Source organism: Pantherophis guttatus, chromosome 8 (assembly GCF_059756535.1).
Source record: "Pantherophis guttatus breed Tessera chromosome 8, ASM5975653v1, whole genome shotgun sequence".
Taxonomy (NCBI): Eukaryota; Metazoa; Chordata; class Lepidosauria; order Squamata; family Colubridae; genus Pantherophis; species Pantherophis guttatus.
In genome coordinates this window covers 13,755,114-13,771,696 of record NC_142070.1, presented here as the reverse complement: position 1 = coordinate 13,771,696, position 16,583 = coordinate 13,755,114, and the positions used below count along the sequence as shown (strand labels likewise).

The window sequence follows — 16,583 nt, the reverse complement described above, 5'->3', positions numbered from 1 at the left end:
TAAGCTATAGCTTGTTTACCTTATGACTAAACCCATCACTGAAGGTAACCTCCTATAGAGCGCGAGATACCTCTTTTCTCTGATATTGTATTAGCTAAAATATACTTTTGGGAATGGGCATGATGGCTCAGTGGTTAAAGACGCTGAGTTTGTCAGCTGGAAAGCTGACACTCCGGGTTCAAGACCCAAGCATCGCATGGCTGGGTAAGCTCCCATTCTTGCCTCAGCTCCTGCCCATTTAGCAGTTCAAAAGCATGCAAATGCGAGTAGATAAATAGGTATCACTCCAGTGGGAACAGGTTCTGAGAGCCTTGGCATATTAGTCATGCTAGCCACATGATTACGGAAGTGACTTTGGACAATGTTGGCTTTCTCTGCTAAGAAACGGAGATGAGCGCTGCCCCCTAGAGTTGAACACGACTGGACAGGGGAAACTTTTACCTTTATACTTTCGGGGTGAGCATGCAAACATTAAATCTTTGGAAATTGTTATGACCCTGTTTTCAGAAAAAGCCAAGTATACTTCTTAATTCTTACCAATAACGTAGGATCAATCTCTGGTAATATTCCAGGAAGCGGTCTGCAGAGGAGAAGGGTGACTTCAGGAGATGTTCCCCTGAGAGCTGAGATGACTTCCTAAAGGGCAAAACATTATTCATAAGCTACATTTGGCACCAGCCTGCAATGAATAGGGTAACATTTAAAGAAGGGATGCAGAATCTTTTTGGGGCTGAAGGCCACACTTGAACTTTGAGTGAACCATACATACATCGAAGACTGATTTCAAGACACGGTACAAGGTCCACAATAGTGACGAGTATCTGTAGCTCAGGTGTAGGATGAGGGTGAAGGTTCATTCTCCAACCTGGTGGTTTCCGAATATTTTGTTACCCAGACGGTTCTTGTGTTTATAAGGGCTTCGTGTGGTCACCTCCCAATGACCCTCACCTGATGTAACCTCCCCATCACAAGACTCCCACTGATGATTCACACCTAACCTTTATTTCCCCCCATGTTTTATTTGTTTTATTTATGTAACATTCAAATTTTTTTAAATTTGATTTATATGATTATTTATTTGATTTATTTGATTAATTTTCATCGAACAGTGTGTGTTCTGGGTACAGTTATGTTTAAATAGTCATATTACACATCTTTGTTGTGATAATTCATCTCCATCATATTAATAATATAATAACATAATAATATAATAACATTAATACTTAACATCATCTTCTTTAACAACTCTCCGCTTTACCATTTCCTCTTTTCATATCTCCTCCTTTCTAACTTCTGTTTCTGTTATCTAGCCATTGAATATGTCCCATATCAAAAAATATTCAGTTTCTTCTTTATCCTTAATAATAAGCGTTAATCTGTCCATTTCTGCACATTCTAGTATTTTTTTTAATTACATTTCCCTCAGACGGGATCTCATCATTTTTCCATTGTTGTGCAAATGCAATTCTAGTTGCAGTTAATATATCAAGTATGTAGTCTTTTGATTCACACCTAACCTGATTCATCCCAAGACCTATCCCAAGACCCTCACTTGACACACCCACATCTGATCAATCACAAGACCTACTGACCACACAAAGTCCTTATAAAACACCGACATCCCCTAAACCAGGGGTCTCCAACCTTAAACACTCAAAGACCCATTTGGACCTGTTTCTCAAAAAAAAAAAAAAGAAAACACCGGGAGCCACAAAACCCTTCCCGTGCCTGACTATTTCTTGAGCGGCCACAAAACTAATATATGTAGTTGAATTAAACATTCTGTTTTCTTCTGAAACTTTTCTTTTCTTGGATTTATCCATGGTTGGCCTATTGGGAGTCGAAAAGCTCAATAAATCACATGCAGGCGGTTGTCGCACATTGGCGGTTGTGTTGTATATTTTGAGTGACAGGGAGCCGCAGCAGAGGGGTGAAAGAGCCACATGCGGCTCCAGAGCCATAGATTGCTGACCCCTGCCCTAAACTCTGCTGAAGATGTGACCTAGCCTGATAATGAAATGTTTGGAAACCAACCCACAAGCTCAGAGAACGAACCTTCGCCCTCAGGGTAGAAGGCACTAACCTGCTGAGATAATCCTTTTAGAGAAGAACCGTTGACTTTCAGGATGACATCTCCGACCTCAATCTGCCCACTCTCTGCAGCTGGTTGTCCCGGAAAGAGTTTTTTCACCCTGACTATACTGGAACCCGGCTGCTCTGGGGAGACGCTATCTTCACGGCAGAAACTGAAGCCCAGGCCAGAACTGTTTTTCACAAGTTTCACTTCAAATGCATTGTCTGAAAAGGAAATGAACCACGTTACTGCACATCTGAAGATGCTGACAGTTCAATCTGTACACACTCATCCTATGTCTTGAATCTTGAATAGCTAAAATGTATCTGTAATAATCAGAAAGCTGAACAATGTTTGGTATGTAATGTAGAATGTTGCAGTTGCTGCAACAGTGTGAAAACAGGACATTTAAAAAAAACATTTCATATAAAAATGTGGAGAATGAGATCCATCTGAAAATAATATCCTAATATTATCCTAATATTAGGATTCCAGGATAAATACAAAATGCAGGAGCTAAGAAATAGTTTATAGATGTGCAGTGAAAAATAGATTATGATTTAATCTATTGTTGCTTGAAGCATTGTTTATTTTGTTTTTAGGCCATTCTTTCTCCCAGTGGAGCAGGCTTGAGCAGCACCATTCCAATAAAAGCAATAATGTTTAAAACAATAAATGCAAACATCTATTTATTTATTTAACCAAGTTCAATTTGAAGACCGCAGGCCGGCAATAGAACAGACAATCTGGTTCTGCAATAGTGATGTAGAGTGTAAATATGAAACACGAATCAAGGCCAATATATGCGTCCCAGAATAATGTTGCAGGATCTAATCAGTGACTGACCCAGATTGGATCCTGCAAAAATGAAACATGATGAGTATTACAAAGGCAGGCAGAGCACACCTTTTGTGGTTAAGCAAGACAGAACGAGAAGCAAAAAGGTACACATTTCATAGAAAAATAAAAGAAGAAGAGGAATTGATAAGCCAAGCGCTATTTTTCTGAAATGCAGACAAATCGAATAAAGGCAGTTCTACGTCTCTTGTTCAGCTTTTCTGATCTTATTGTCTGATATTCTAAAACTAAGGATCGGATGCATACCTAGTCTAATACTACCAGTTTAACAGAGTTGGAAGGGACCTTATAGGTCATCTAGTCCAACCCCCCGCTCAAGCAGGAGACCCTACACCATTTCTGACAAATGGCAGTCCAATCTTTTGTTGAAAGTCTCAAGTGATGAAGCTCCCACAACTTCCGAAGGCAACTTCTGTTCCATTGGTTAATTGTTGTCACTGTCAGAAAGTTCCTCCTCGTTTCTAGGTTGAATCTCTCCTTGGTCAGTTTCCATCCATTATTCCTTGTCTGGCCTTCAGATGCTTTGGAAAACAGTTTGACCCCCTCCTCTCTGTGGCAGCCCCTCAAGTATTGGAAGACTTCTATCATGTCTCCCCTGGTCCTTCTGTTCACTAGACTAGCCATGCCCAGTTCCTGCTTTAGCCTCTAGTCCCCTAATCATCCTAGTTGCTCTTCTCTGCACTTTTTCTAGAGTCTCAACATCTTTTTTATAGTGTGGTGACTAAAACTGGATGCAGTACTCTAGGTCTTACTACAACAACAACAACAATAATGATTAAATAAATCCTTATTTGCTTTAGTAGGTTTTATTGAATAAGCTGCAAATAGTGTTTGTACAACAGCCTAAGTCAGAAGGAAACAAACCATATTATGGCTTATATTAGACTGTTATGGCTCCAACCAAACCTTGTTTCTTATCTTTCCTTTTTAAGGCTTCAGTTGTATTTGGACAGAATCTCACCATCAGTGACAAAGTTGTATTCTCTGGCACTTGACGTCTTCTTCACAGGTTTCTCCAAGAGTGCACTATGACCGGGTTTGTTTGTAGGTGTGCACTGTGATGTTGTGGGAGGATGGACTCTGGCTACTGGAAGTTGGCCCTTTTCTAGTATTAGATGGACCTCCTGCAAAGGGAGCCACAATTAGGTGGGGATTTAATAATCAGACAGTACTTAGCTGTGATGGCCAACCTACAGAATTAATGGAAGATGGATACATAGTGAGGACATTTGAGATTCTCTCCATTTGTGCCATAATTCCAAACAACAGGAAAATTTCTCATTGTCATAAGAGGTAAAAAGTAAAGGTGAAATGCTCCCGGTTCGGACTGGATCGCCCGATCTGGTAGCGAGGGCAGCAGGTGGTTCAGAGAACCGGTAGCAAAAATCCCTGCCCCCCCCCACATGCCCAGCTGAGCCGCGCGACCATCAGAGGCTTTTCTTTTTTACTTTTAAAAGCATTTTTACTACAACCTCTTCGGCCGAAAAAATGCTTTTAAAAGTAAAAAAGAAAAGCCTCTGATGATCATGCGGCTCAGCTGTGATCATCAGAGGTTTTTAAAAACATTTTTTTTCTGCAACCTTTTCGGCCGAAGAGGTTGTAGGAAAAAAAATGCCTTTAAAAGCCTCTGGCAATCCCAGCTGAGTTGCCTGATCGTCAGAGGCTTCTAAAAGCATTTTTTCCCTGCAACCTCTGTTTTTTTCTGTAGAAAAAATGCTTTTAAAAGTAAAAAAAAAAAAAAAAGTTGGTCACGCCCACTCAGTCACATTACTCCCCCACCAAGCCACGCCCACAGAACCAATAGTAACAAATTTTACATTTCACCACTGGTAAAAAGTGTTGAAGGGTTTCACAGGATTTGTTTAACTCTCACTAAAGGTAATCCTCAACTTACAATCATTTGCTTAGCAACTGTTTGAAGTTACAACAGCCCTGAAAAAAAGTGATTTATGACTGGTCCTTGCACCAATGACCATGGTAGCCTCTCCATGGTCACATGATCAAAATTTGGGTGGTTGGCATGTATTTACAATAGTTGCAGTTTTCGGGGATCATGTGATCTCCATTGTCAACACTTCTCACCAACTTCCAACAAGCAAAGTTAATGGGGGGAAGCTAGATTTGCTTAATGACCATATGATTCACTTAACAACCGGGGCAAAATGGTTGTAAATTCAGGTGCAACTCACTTAACAACCACCTGACTTAGCCATGGAAATTCTGCTCCCAATTGTGGTCATAAATCAAAGACTGCCTGTATAGAGTTCTGGAGAGGACTACCTAAAAACACCAAAGCTAAACAAGCCTTCAGTCTGATTCAATTGATTCACTCTTTGAATCAAACTGGTAAATCAGTGGCAGTCTCTGAATTATCAACCAGGCTTTTGTACTCATACACAGATATATTTTTAAATAGAATTGCCATTTCAAGGGGAACAACTAGAGTAAGCGCTGCTGATATGACTGAGGATAAGTTTCAATATGGTTTCTTGTTCCTTCCTGGGATTATAATAACGTAAAGTGCTCAAAGTCGAGATGACTGTCACCTCCTACCTGGCCAGTGTTTCTCATGACTTCCACAGCCTGTTTATGTGTTGCTCCTTCCAATGTGATCCCATTAACAGAAAGCACTCGGTCACCTAACAGCCAACAAGAGATATTTATAACAATAAAGAGAAGCCAACAGATAGATCTGCCACAGTCTTTTATCTGATTCAATAGCCATTATTTGAGCAAGACAAATTACAGATCAAGAGTATTTCCGAACCCTTGTAACCAAAGCTGGACTGCAAACATCAAAATCACCACTAGAGAGCAGCAAAGATAGGCAGAAAACAGAAAACCTCACTGCTTTGCTGTCATCTAGTGTTCGACCAGGTATATGCAGGCCAAATTTGGTAGCCATACTTACAAGCAGATATGATTATGATAATCTCAATTGATTCCAAGAATGTAAAATCTGAATACTTAGATTTTTTAAAAACATTGCTGAAGCTAACTTGAAGCACGGATTTATCTAACCCAAATGAGCCTTTAAACATTTAAACATGGATAATGTGCAGTTTGTCAATTATATTGAAATTTAAGAGCTCATCATCCCATTCTCCTTTGTTCAGAAAAGGTTTCTGATGATCCAAGGGATAGGGCAAGGAGAAAGGACAACAGCATATGAAGACGCTTGGCCTCTTGACCCCAATTCTCCTACTCTCTGCCCAGTAAGGCCTTTTTTTTGAAAGCCTAAGCCAGTGATGGTGCACCTTTTCAGCACCGAGTGCACAAACTGGAATATGCACATGCATGCGCGCCGGAGTCCCGAAAACCGGAAGACCAGCTGGCTAGCACCACCTGCTCTTCCTGTTTTCGCTGCACACATACACACCAGCCAGCTGGTTTTTGCATGCGCTGGAGCTCCGGAAAGCCAAAGATCAGCTGGCTAGCATGCACTGGCCAGCTGGTCTTCGGGTTTTTGGGGCTCCGGCACGTGTAAAGATCAGCTGGGCGGTGCGCATGCACATGCCAGAAATCAGAGGAGCAGCTGGCGATGGCACATGTGCCCATAGAGAGGGCTCTGCGTGTCACTTCTGGCATGTGTGCCACAAGTTCGCCATCACGGGTCTAAGCCTTCCACATTTTGATACTTTCAGCAACTGAATTACCCTGATACTCACCTTTCTGAATCCTACCATCAGCTTCAGCTGCTCCCTTAGGAATGATTGCCTTCACATAAAGTCCTCCATACTTCACACTGGTGTTCACGCCACCCTACAGAAATAAAAAAAGGCATTAACACAAAATATATGTTTTTAGTAGAAGACTAAAACTGAAATACAGATAACTAAATCCAATGGCTTAAGAAGTCTCTGCAATTGCACTACTCATGCAAGCGTTTCAGCGGAAATGAGAAGCAGACAAACTAAACCTCACATGAACAACAGATGGTTTTTGAGTTACATGCAAATTAAAGATAAGAGGTCAATTTCAGCCAGCATGGGTGGCTAGGGAACTCTGGGAATTGAGTGTCAACTTGCAAAGCTTTCAAGTTGCCATGAGCAGGAGGGAGGGAGAACTGAAGTGAATTCCATACATTCTTCCTGACCGCAATCAGAAGGAAGGTGTTAGGTTTCACAGCCAGCCAAAGTGGTTAATTGGAGAATGTGATTTATGACATGGCCAGAGAGGAGGGGAGAGACAGGGTCATAGGGGAACGTAAATCTACATGGGATCAGTCCTAACTGCATCAGAGTATTGCCTGAATGTTGCTCCTAATAAATGACTGTATTTCCTTTGAAGTTTGGATCATGGCTCATGAATTAATTAGGGCATCTTTTGGAAACTTGACACTGAGGTTCATACATCTTGAAATTACCAAATTTGAGAAATACCGGTAAAGAGAAAAAAGAAGGTGATCTCATCATAAAGACTTTAAACATGGACTGAAATAGTCACGGCTGCTAAGATTAGCTTATCTAAAAACCACGCAGGTGTGTATTTTGATGTACAGGTAGTCCTTGACTTATGAACACATTGGAACCCAACATTTCTGTTGCTACACAATACAGTGGTTGTGAGTTTTGCCCCGTTTAACAACCTTTCCTGCCACAAATGTTAAGTGAAACATTGCAGTTGTTAAGTTAGTAACATGGTTGTTAAGTGAATCTGGCTTCCCCATTGAATTTGCTTGTCAAAAGGTCACAAAAGCGGATCACCTGACCCTGGGATGCTTCTACCGCCATAAATACATGTCAGAACCAATGGTGGGTTGCTCCCGGTTCTGTCCGGTTCTATAGAACCGGTAGTAAAACTGGCAGGAGGCTCCGCCCACCTGCCCCGACATCATCAAAGGTGATCTGTGCATGTGCAGAAGCTTCTGCGCGTGCTCCCGTTGCAAACCGGTAGTAAAGGTAAGTAGAACCCACCCCTGGTCAGAACCAAGCATCCAAATTTTGATCACGTGACCATGGGGGTGCTGCAATAGTCTAAGTGTGAAAAACGGTCATAAGTCACTTTTTTCAGCGCCCTTGTAACTTTGAACGATCATTAAACAAATGGCTATAAGTTGAGGACTATCTGTAATATTTAGCAGTTAAAAGTTAATAGTTTCTTCATTATGTTGTATGTTTTATATATTCTTGATAGGTTCTTCTGGCTTATTCTTAGCCAGTCATTCATATGTGGACAGAATACTAGATATTAACTTCAAATTTTATAAAATATCTTTGTTCAGGTATAGTTGTATGTATTATTTCTTAGTAATTTTTTGTCTGATCATAAGCTGTGCATTCTGCTTTATATCCTGCCTCAAGATGACATACATAACACCACAACTACTATATCTAACTGGCCCCTCCAACTACTAAATATTATAAATATACTGTAAATCATAAAGTATACTTAAGATAAAGTTTAAAAAAAGTAACGATTGGACAAATGCCCTCTTAATTCTGGGTGGCTAATGTATGTATCCCTTTCTTCATGCTGCAAATGCTACCCAAAATACAGAATTGTGATGTTTCAGCTTAATCTTTGGTCTATGAACCAAAGATTTCCATAGAAAGCAGTTCCTAACGCTCAAAAGCAGCAGTAAATGTAAGAAGTCATCATCACACATCATCTTCTAGAACTTTTTTTAAAGAGACATTGTGTAATACTACACATAATGCATGCATCTAAAATAAGTTGGTTATCATTTTTTAAAACTGGAGACAAATTGAATCGAATTGAACTGAATACTTTATCTGGCCACGTGTGATTAGACACACACACACAAGGAATTTGTCTCCGGTACAGAAGCACTCAGTGTGCATGCAAAACAACAATATAAATAATAATACCAATAAAAGGAGAAGTAAAGAAGATAAGAAGGTTAAATAATAATACTACAGCCACACTACGTTGGCTAATATACATAGACATTAGGCAGCACAGAGAGAATTAGATGTTTAGTAGGGTAATGGCACAAGAGAAAAAACTGTCCCTGTGTTTAGTTGTTTTGGCCGGGGGGGGCGTGGTCATGGTGGGTGTTTGACACAGGCTCAAGATGCGCTTTTTCCCTTCTTTCTTTCTTTCCACAGTACTCCCCGGCCTCCAGAAGCACTCTGCCGGTCAGAAATGGGCCGTGTGGAGGCCCCGCGCAGCCCGTTTTTGGCTGGCAGAGGGAGTGTGGGTCGGTCCTTTGAGATTTCCAGGCTGGCCCTGCCGGCCAGATTTAAGCACCCTGCGGGCCCGTGGGCCTTGAGTTTGACACCCTTGATATATGCAAAGAAAGACAAAGTGGAATGATATAATATTTTTTTTTAAAGTTTAAAGCCCTCTGCCTTGCAACCAATGAATCTTTGACGTTGATTATGTAGCAACAGAAATAATATATTACGGATATTCTGCTTTCTGATCACCAGAGGGCGCTCATGGGATGCCTGAGAAATTCATTTAAGCTCCTTTTGTTGTCTTGCCAGGCTGCCAATAACCCGCCCATAAAAACACTGTAAACCTGGATAAATAACTTACAGGTCTCGATGGATTTACTGCAGGGATGAAAAGTTGAGCAATCTGTTAGGAGACTGTAATCGTGAGCATAATCTCCATGTAAATTAAACTAGCTCTGTATGTTAGGACAGCTGTGGGGAATTCGCACTAGCAAAGAACGAGGATGTCATACATAAGCAAATGGAAATTCTGACCCGTTTTGCAAATTAGTACGTCCTTTGCAAACTATGATGGCACTGTTTATTTTTCATTGTTTAACTGAATCCTCTTAGGCTGCTTCTTAGCTGCCTTTGCACTGCTATTTTCTCCCTTATTCTTATTGCCATGTGTGTGTGTATATATATATATATATATTTGGGGAAGTTAATTACAGTCCCCATTGCCATAAAGATTAACCTTCAAGGTGCTATAAGTCTATATTTGTTTGTTTTATCTTGGTATTGGTAAATTGGTATTTCCAGCTGTTAGAAAGCAGATGCATTCACTCTCTAAACATACATTTTTATTATGATCCTTCATCTTGGCTTCAAACATTTATTGCCTCTTGTTGCCTACTTTTGATTTGTTTTAACTTACTACATAATTGTGGATGTGCTTTGTTTCTTTCTGCGACACACTTTTGTCAGTAACACATTTTTTGCCCTTTGCTATTTTCAAACTCCTCTGCATATACAGGAATGCTGTTTTATTTCCTATGCAGAAACCGTTTTTCAATGAAAATAGTAACGTCTTCAGCCTTCCATGGGGGTCACTGGCTTTGCCTGTTATTTCCTTGTCAGCGCACAATTGTCCCTATTGCTGTGCTCAGCTCTTCTACGGAGCCAGACACAGTTGACCAACGGAAGAAGGCAAAAGCTAGCAGAAAGCTGACATCCTTCCCTGGCCACGTCTGCTTTCTTTAGGGTAGAAAAAGAACTGGGAATATCTTCCCTGGCTATTGCTGGGGATGGCACAACTTGGATTAGGATGGAAGTGTAGATGGTTGCAAAAGAGGATGACATTTTGATCACAGCAAGGGGGAAAAAAAGGAAGATTTGAGAGGAAGAGGACCATGGGAGACATGAAAGTACTCTGATCTTCAATTAGTGTTTGGAAGCAGAAGGGGTATTCAGCCGGTTCGTGCGAACTGGTAGCGGCGACTGTGGGAGGTGGTGGGCCCACCCACTTGAACGTAATGCCGTCCTATTTAGCCACGTTTTTCGAGGCTGGGCGCATGTGTGGAAGGTGTGTGTGTGCACGCAGTGCACATGCGCAGTGAACCGATAGTAAGAATATGTGGAACCCACCGCTGTTTGGAAGGGGCTCGAGTGTGTATGCACGTATACTCATGTCCCCATACATATATATGTGTTTAAAGAGGCACATTACAAAGTCTACACTAGGGGGTCCTTGATGCTCTCTTGGAGTTGGTTTTTTTCTTGCAAACATTTTATTACCTGGATAGGTAACATCATCAGTGATAGAAGGGAGTAGAGTTTGCTCTCTGTTTATACAGTGAGCGCAGGCCGGATGCGTCACGCGGTGGCCATGCCCACCCCTGGTTTAGCAAAGGGGAAAAAAGTCACGATACGTTACATAATCACAATGTGACTCCGCGAGTTTGATACCTCTGCACTAGTGGCTTGCCCTGTCAGTGTTGCTGGGAGTGATTTTGGTGGTTGCTTAATTAGGCTGCTGTTTATTGTTAGCTTGTTTGTCTTGAGTTAGTAATTCCTTGATTGTGGCATTGTTTATGTAATGATTATTGGTCTACTGTTGATCTATGTTTATCTGGGGGCTGATTCCTGGGAAGGAGGTATTTTAGTCTTTTTTTTTGTTCCCTTTTGGCTTCTTTATTTTTTTTTAATAATTCATTCTTTATCCTAGTGCATTTACACATGTTCGGGGTTGCCTTTCTTCCATTTCATCTTTTTTATTGTACAGCGATCTTGCTTCTCAATCTCTTCCATCTCCCTCCCTTCTTTCCTTCCTATTTTCTTCTTCCCTCCTCTCCTACTCCTTCTCTACTTCCCCTTCCTTTCTCCTTTCTGGCTTCTTGACTGCCTCTTTGGAATGGTATGTAGATATTGTTTATCTTTGTGTGTCTGATGATGACTGAAGTCTACACTGCTTGCATTTATTAAGTTTTGGTAGTTGCGGGAGAGAAAAAAGTCCAGCATAAAACTGATTTGTTTTTCTGTATTCAGTTGCCCTGCACAGATATGTAAGTATATCCTGGTTAGCATAACTGCAGGGTAGTTAAGAAAGATAAAGATTAGCAACAAGCAAGTACTTGACAGTGTCTCTTTAAGACCCACTGCTCTGTAAATCATAAATTTGAACAGGTGACTTTGAGTGGAGAAAAAGATAAATCAGCTTAAAACCTTGTCAAACAGTACCGTAACACTTATGCCCAAGCCGTTCTCATTTTTGACCAGTTTGACTTCAAAGATATCTCCAGGTTTAAGAGGCATTTTAGAATTCACGGAGCTGAAGAAATTCATCAAGGAAGTTTCCTTTATATAAGAAGAAAAACAGGCAAAAAGGTTACCCTGTTAAAAATAATTTGTGATAACAATGTGTATTTACAAGTAGCCCATGTTTAATGACCACAATTGGAAGTGTAACTTGGTGTTAAGTGAAGCGCTGACTAGGTAAAACCACACCTGCGTACAGTTTTACTTTAGCTTTCCTTTGGTTTATAGTTCTGCCAAGGTCATAAATGTGAGAACTCATGGCAAAGTTATTTTTTCATCAACTGTGAATGGTCGCTAAATGAACCAGTTGCTGAACAAGGATTACCTGTAGTGAGATAACCAAGGGATTGAAATAGAAAAAAATATTTTTACATAAATAGAACACAAAGATATATATATCAAAACAGCATTATAATCAGAGGTTTGGACCAGTCTGAACTGGTAGCGGAAATCGTGGGTCTATGCTCATGATGGCGAACCTATGGCACGTGTGCCACAGGTGGCACGTGGAGCCATATCTGTGGGCACGCGAGCATTGCCCTAGCTTAGCTCCAGCACACATGCATGTAATTTTTGGGCCTTCCGGGCCCACCGGAAGTTAGGAAACAGGCTATTTCTGGCCTCCGGAGGGCCTCAGGTGAGTTGGGGAAGGCCCATTTTTCCCTCTCCCCAAGCTTCAGAGGCTTTCTAGGAGCCTAGGGAGGGCGAAAATAGCCTTCACCCCCTCTCCCAGAGGCTGGAAACGGCCTGTTTCCCAACTTCCGGTGGGCCCAGAAGGCACATTTTTCAGAAATGGGCTGTTTCCAGCCTCCGGAGGGCCTCCAGAGGGCCGTGAGGAAGGCCGATTTCACCCTCCCCAGGCTCCAAGAAAGCCTCTGGAGCCTGGGGAGGGAGAGAAACAGGCCTACTGGGCCCACCATGCCATCCTGTGCCAAAAGCGGAGGTAGAACAGGGGGTTGCATGCGCATGGCGTATTGAATTATGGGTGTGGGCGCACATCCACGCTCCTCTTGCTTTTCGCATGTGACGGCAAAAAGGTTAGCCATCACTGGTCTATGCTGTCCTATTTAGGCACATTTTTGAGGCCGGGCGCATACGCGGAAGGCGTGTGTGTGAGCAAAGCACGTCCACGGAAGTCCGTGCACATGCGCAGATGTTGCGTACGCTCACGTTTGTGAACCGGTAGGGAAAGTAAGTGAATACCACCCCTTATTATAATCAAATATAAGCATATTTACCCGAGTGTAATTTTCATCTACATGTGATAAAGATAAGATGTTTTACACAGTGATTTTTACAACGAAGGAATCAATATGGCAATGCCTGCGCAAGTGAGGACAACTTTGCTAAGCAGTTTAGCATGCTATAATCACATAGAGTGTCAGATTCCAAAAACCAAGAAAGAGATTGTGATTCTTCTAAATGATTTTTAAAAAAAATATTATTCCTCATCCACAGACAGAATCTTGCCAAACTAAAACATGCTAACACTCCCATAAAGGCCTATGCTCTGGGAGCTCTATTGGAGAGGAGCCATCTTTACGCACTTTTTTTCCCACACAAAATATCAGAACTGAGTTGTCTTTTGCTCCTCTGGAATACACCCTCTCCTCCTGGGAATCTGGACTCAAGTCCACCACAAATGGACAGATGTTCAACATAACATCATGTGGCCAGAAAGCTACCGTATTTTTCAGAGTATAAGACACACTTTTTCCCCCCCCTAAAAGAGGGTGAAAATTTGGGTGCGTCTTATACACCAAATGTATAAATGCCCACCGCCGCCCCCCACCCTTTGGCCTCTGCCTCCCAGCAATTTGCCTCCTTGCAGCAAACAGCAAACAGCCTGTTTCAGCTTCAGCACAGCCTGATTAGTGCAAGCAGCTGATTGGTGGTTGGATCGGCCTCCCAACTATCAGCTGTTTCAGGCTGCAGGGATTGCCATTGCCTCTTCCGCATGCCCCATTTTCAGACTCAGCTGTTTGCTGTTTGCTACAAGGAGGCAAATTGCTGGAAGGCAGGGGCAGATTTTTTTTTCTTGTGCTAATCAGACTGTGCTGAAACTGAAACTGAAACAGGCTGTTTGCTGTTTGCTGCAAGGAGGCAAATGGCTGGGAGGCAGCGGCAGATTTTTTTTCTTGTTTTCCTCCCCAAAAAAAGTAGATACGTCTTATAGTCCGGAGCATCTTATATTCTGAAAAATATCAGTTGACTTACATCTGGGGGAAGGAGCAAGAAAGGCAAGTGACAAGATGCATGCGATGACATGATGCAAATACTGCTACTTACATACTCACATCAGATATTGAGACAAAAGTATGCAGAAGTAGGATTTGTATCATGATGTCATCGCATGCATGCTGTGATAGAATTTCAGATTGTTGCAGTCACCTGTGATCTGACTAGAAAATAATTCACATGAATTATTCAGGAAAATTGATTAGTTAAAATTACAATCCTGCAAAAATCTGAACACCTTGAAAAGGTTACACAGAGGCAATTTTTTTCTATAATCACTTGTCTGCCATCTAGTTGTCTCCTGGAGTTCTGCAGGTCAAGATGGTTACCCTAAAATTGGTAGCCTTGAATTTGCTAGATTGTGGCTTATGGCTAGATTCACATACTGTGCTAAGCCAAAAATGGTTGGACTGGCTTTGCCTTAAGTTTATTATATGAACCCTGACACTATGGTTTAGGGAAGGGATACACAACGTCTATCAACTCTAAAGCCTTTTTAGACTTTTCATTGTAGCTCACCTAAGAAATTATGGTAAAACAATCCACTATAATTTTTAATATAATTTGTATCTGAAGTGTGGTGTGTCAACCCATCCAGGAAAAAAAAATCCTTTGAGTTTAACCCATTTGCGAGACAGTGATTGCCAGGCAATAGAGTAATTTCCCCCCTCTTTTAATGTCCTCTATTCTTCCCTCTTTGCTTCTCTCCAGTTCTCTTGAGGACTGAGTCGGAGGACTTCTCATAGTAGCAACCTTCTTATGTGAGTTTGCTGCTGGCAGTGAGTTGGCTATTTATAGCTTTCAGTACAAGTGAAAACCACCAATTTGTGAACATGAAAATGATTACAGACAACTCAGAGAGCTGCAGCAAGTCAAGGATCAAAGAACAAAAAGTTGCATCACAATAAAGTGGGCTATCAGATCTGCAAAAAACAACAAGCCCAGACTATCTCCAGAGCTCTCATGGTAGAGATCTAATAACCCTAACAATAACTCATAAAAATATTGTCAGTACCAAAATGTTTTCTGTCTAAATATTAACCAGGTTTGTGTAAATAAGAAAAACTCTTTCTTTCTTTCTTTCTTTCTCTCTTCCTTCCTTCCTTCCTTTCTTCTCTCTCTCTCTCTCTCTCTCTCTCTTTTTCTTTCTGTCTTTCTGTCTTTCTTTCTTTCTTCTCTCTGTCTCTCTCTCTCTTTCTTTATCTCTCTCTGTCTCTCTCTCTGGTGATAATACGAACCATGCATTTCACCTTCAGAAAACCTCGGCCACAAATGTTAGCTTAAGGGCAGGAGCAATTAGCCAACAGTACCACTGGTACACAACACCCTGCACACTATTTCCTTTCACCATAACCAACCTGCTCTAATAAACATTGGGTCTTTTTGATTAGAGTAGGGGTGTCAAACTTGTGGCCCGTGAGCCAGACATGTCAGGTCCTGGCCAACCTCATCCCCGGTTTAGCGAAGGGGGAAAAAGTCACGATACGTCACGTGACGCCACAAGTTTGACACTCCTGGGTTAGAGGAAAAGCCATACAACTGAAATGAACATTACCTTTTTCAATGCAGTTTGCTCTTGGCTGCTGGAGTAAGTGGCTTCATCCATGTCGGAATCCCCTCGGTCAGAATAGTCAGGGGTCTCTGCCATGCCAGTCAGTTTGGTTTTGATCAGGTTGGTCTCTGAAGAAGATCCATTCCTCTCACTGCATTTGGGAGGGCCCAGGAGAGGATTACTGCAACGTTGCAAATCCTGCTGGTCATTGATATGATGGCCACAGCTGTGGTTGGTTTGGCTCTGGGACAGGCTAGCACTCTCGGTCCTGGAGTCTTGGGAGCTGAGACTTCCACCCCATTTGCTCGAGCAAATACCGGATAAACTTCCAGAGTTGGGTCTCCAGTGACTCACTGGCCAGTTCTGCTCCTCTGAAGAGGACTCGGCCTCATGGTCTGCCATCAAGGAAGAGTTTTTAAAATATCCCTTTCTTTGGAGACTGGATGTCCCTAAAGGTAAATGGAAACACCAATAATAAAGTTATCACCTTTAAAGGCAGAGATGTGACAAAGATCAGTATTTCTTAACGTCAGCAACTTTTAAGATGGGCGGACTTTGACTCCCAGAATTCCCCAGCCAATATATTGGTTTCCTTCTCTACATCTTGTTATTCTAGGATTTATTATTATTTATCATTAAAACTGTCCAGAATATCATCGGCCTCCAGCTACCAGCCCTGGATGACATCTTCGAATCTTGCTGTTTGAGGAAGTTGCATAACATTTTCAGAGACTCTTCCCATCCTGCTTGCAATCTTTTTGGATTGTTGCCTTCTGGCAGAAGATACAGAACAATTAAAACCTGGATCACATGTTTTCTGAATAGTTTTTATCCCAGAGCTATAATTGCACTCAACAATGAATTAAAGGGCCACCATCAGTGAGCTGTTGGACAGCATTACTTGGTCTGTTGTGTGGATGTT

At 41.7% G+C, this 16,583-nt stretch overlaps 1 protein-coding gene across 8 annotated transcripts in view; it reads right to left on the bottom strand.

Annotated features, from left to right (window-relative positions):
* Window positions 1–16,583, bottom strand: part of PTPN13 (protein tyrosine phosphatase non-receptor type 13) — a 171,734-nt gene that overhangs the window by 31,965 nt on the left and 123,186 nt on the right. For 4 of the 8 annotated variants that reach the window (XM_034440431.3, XM_087875106.1, XM_087875107.1 and 1 more), the window contains exons 23-29: window positions 15,665–16,110; window positions 11,779–11,910; window positions 6,601–6,694; window positions 5,486–5,571; window positions 3,894–4,056; window positions 2,084–2,298; window positions 538–636 (exon numbers count right to left, since the gene is read on the bottom strand). In XM_034440431.3, the coding sequence (XP_034296322.2) occupies window positions 538–636; window positions 2,084–2,298; window positions 3,894–4,056; window positions 5,486–5,571; window positions 6,601–6,694; window positions 11,779–11,910; window positions 15,665–16,110 (1,235 nt within the window). The remainder of the gene's footprint in view (window positions 1–537; window positions 637–2,083; window positions 2,299–3,893; window positions 4,057–5,485; window positions 5,572–6,600; window positions 6,695–11,778; window positions 11,911–15,664; window positions 16,111–16,583) is intronic. The other 4 variants (XM_034440435.3, XM_087875109.1, XM_087875110.1 and 1 more) reach the window with 1 other exon arrangement.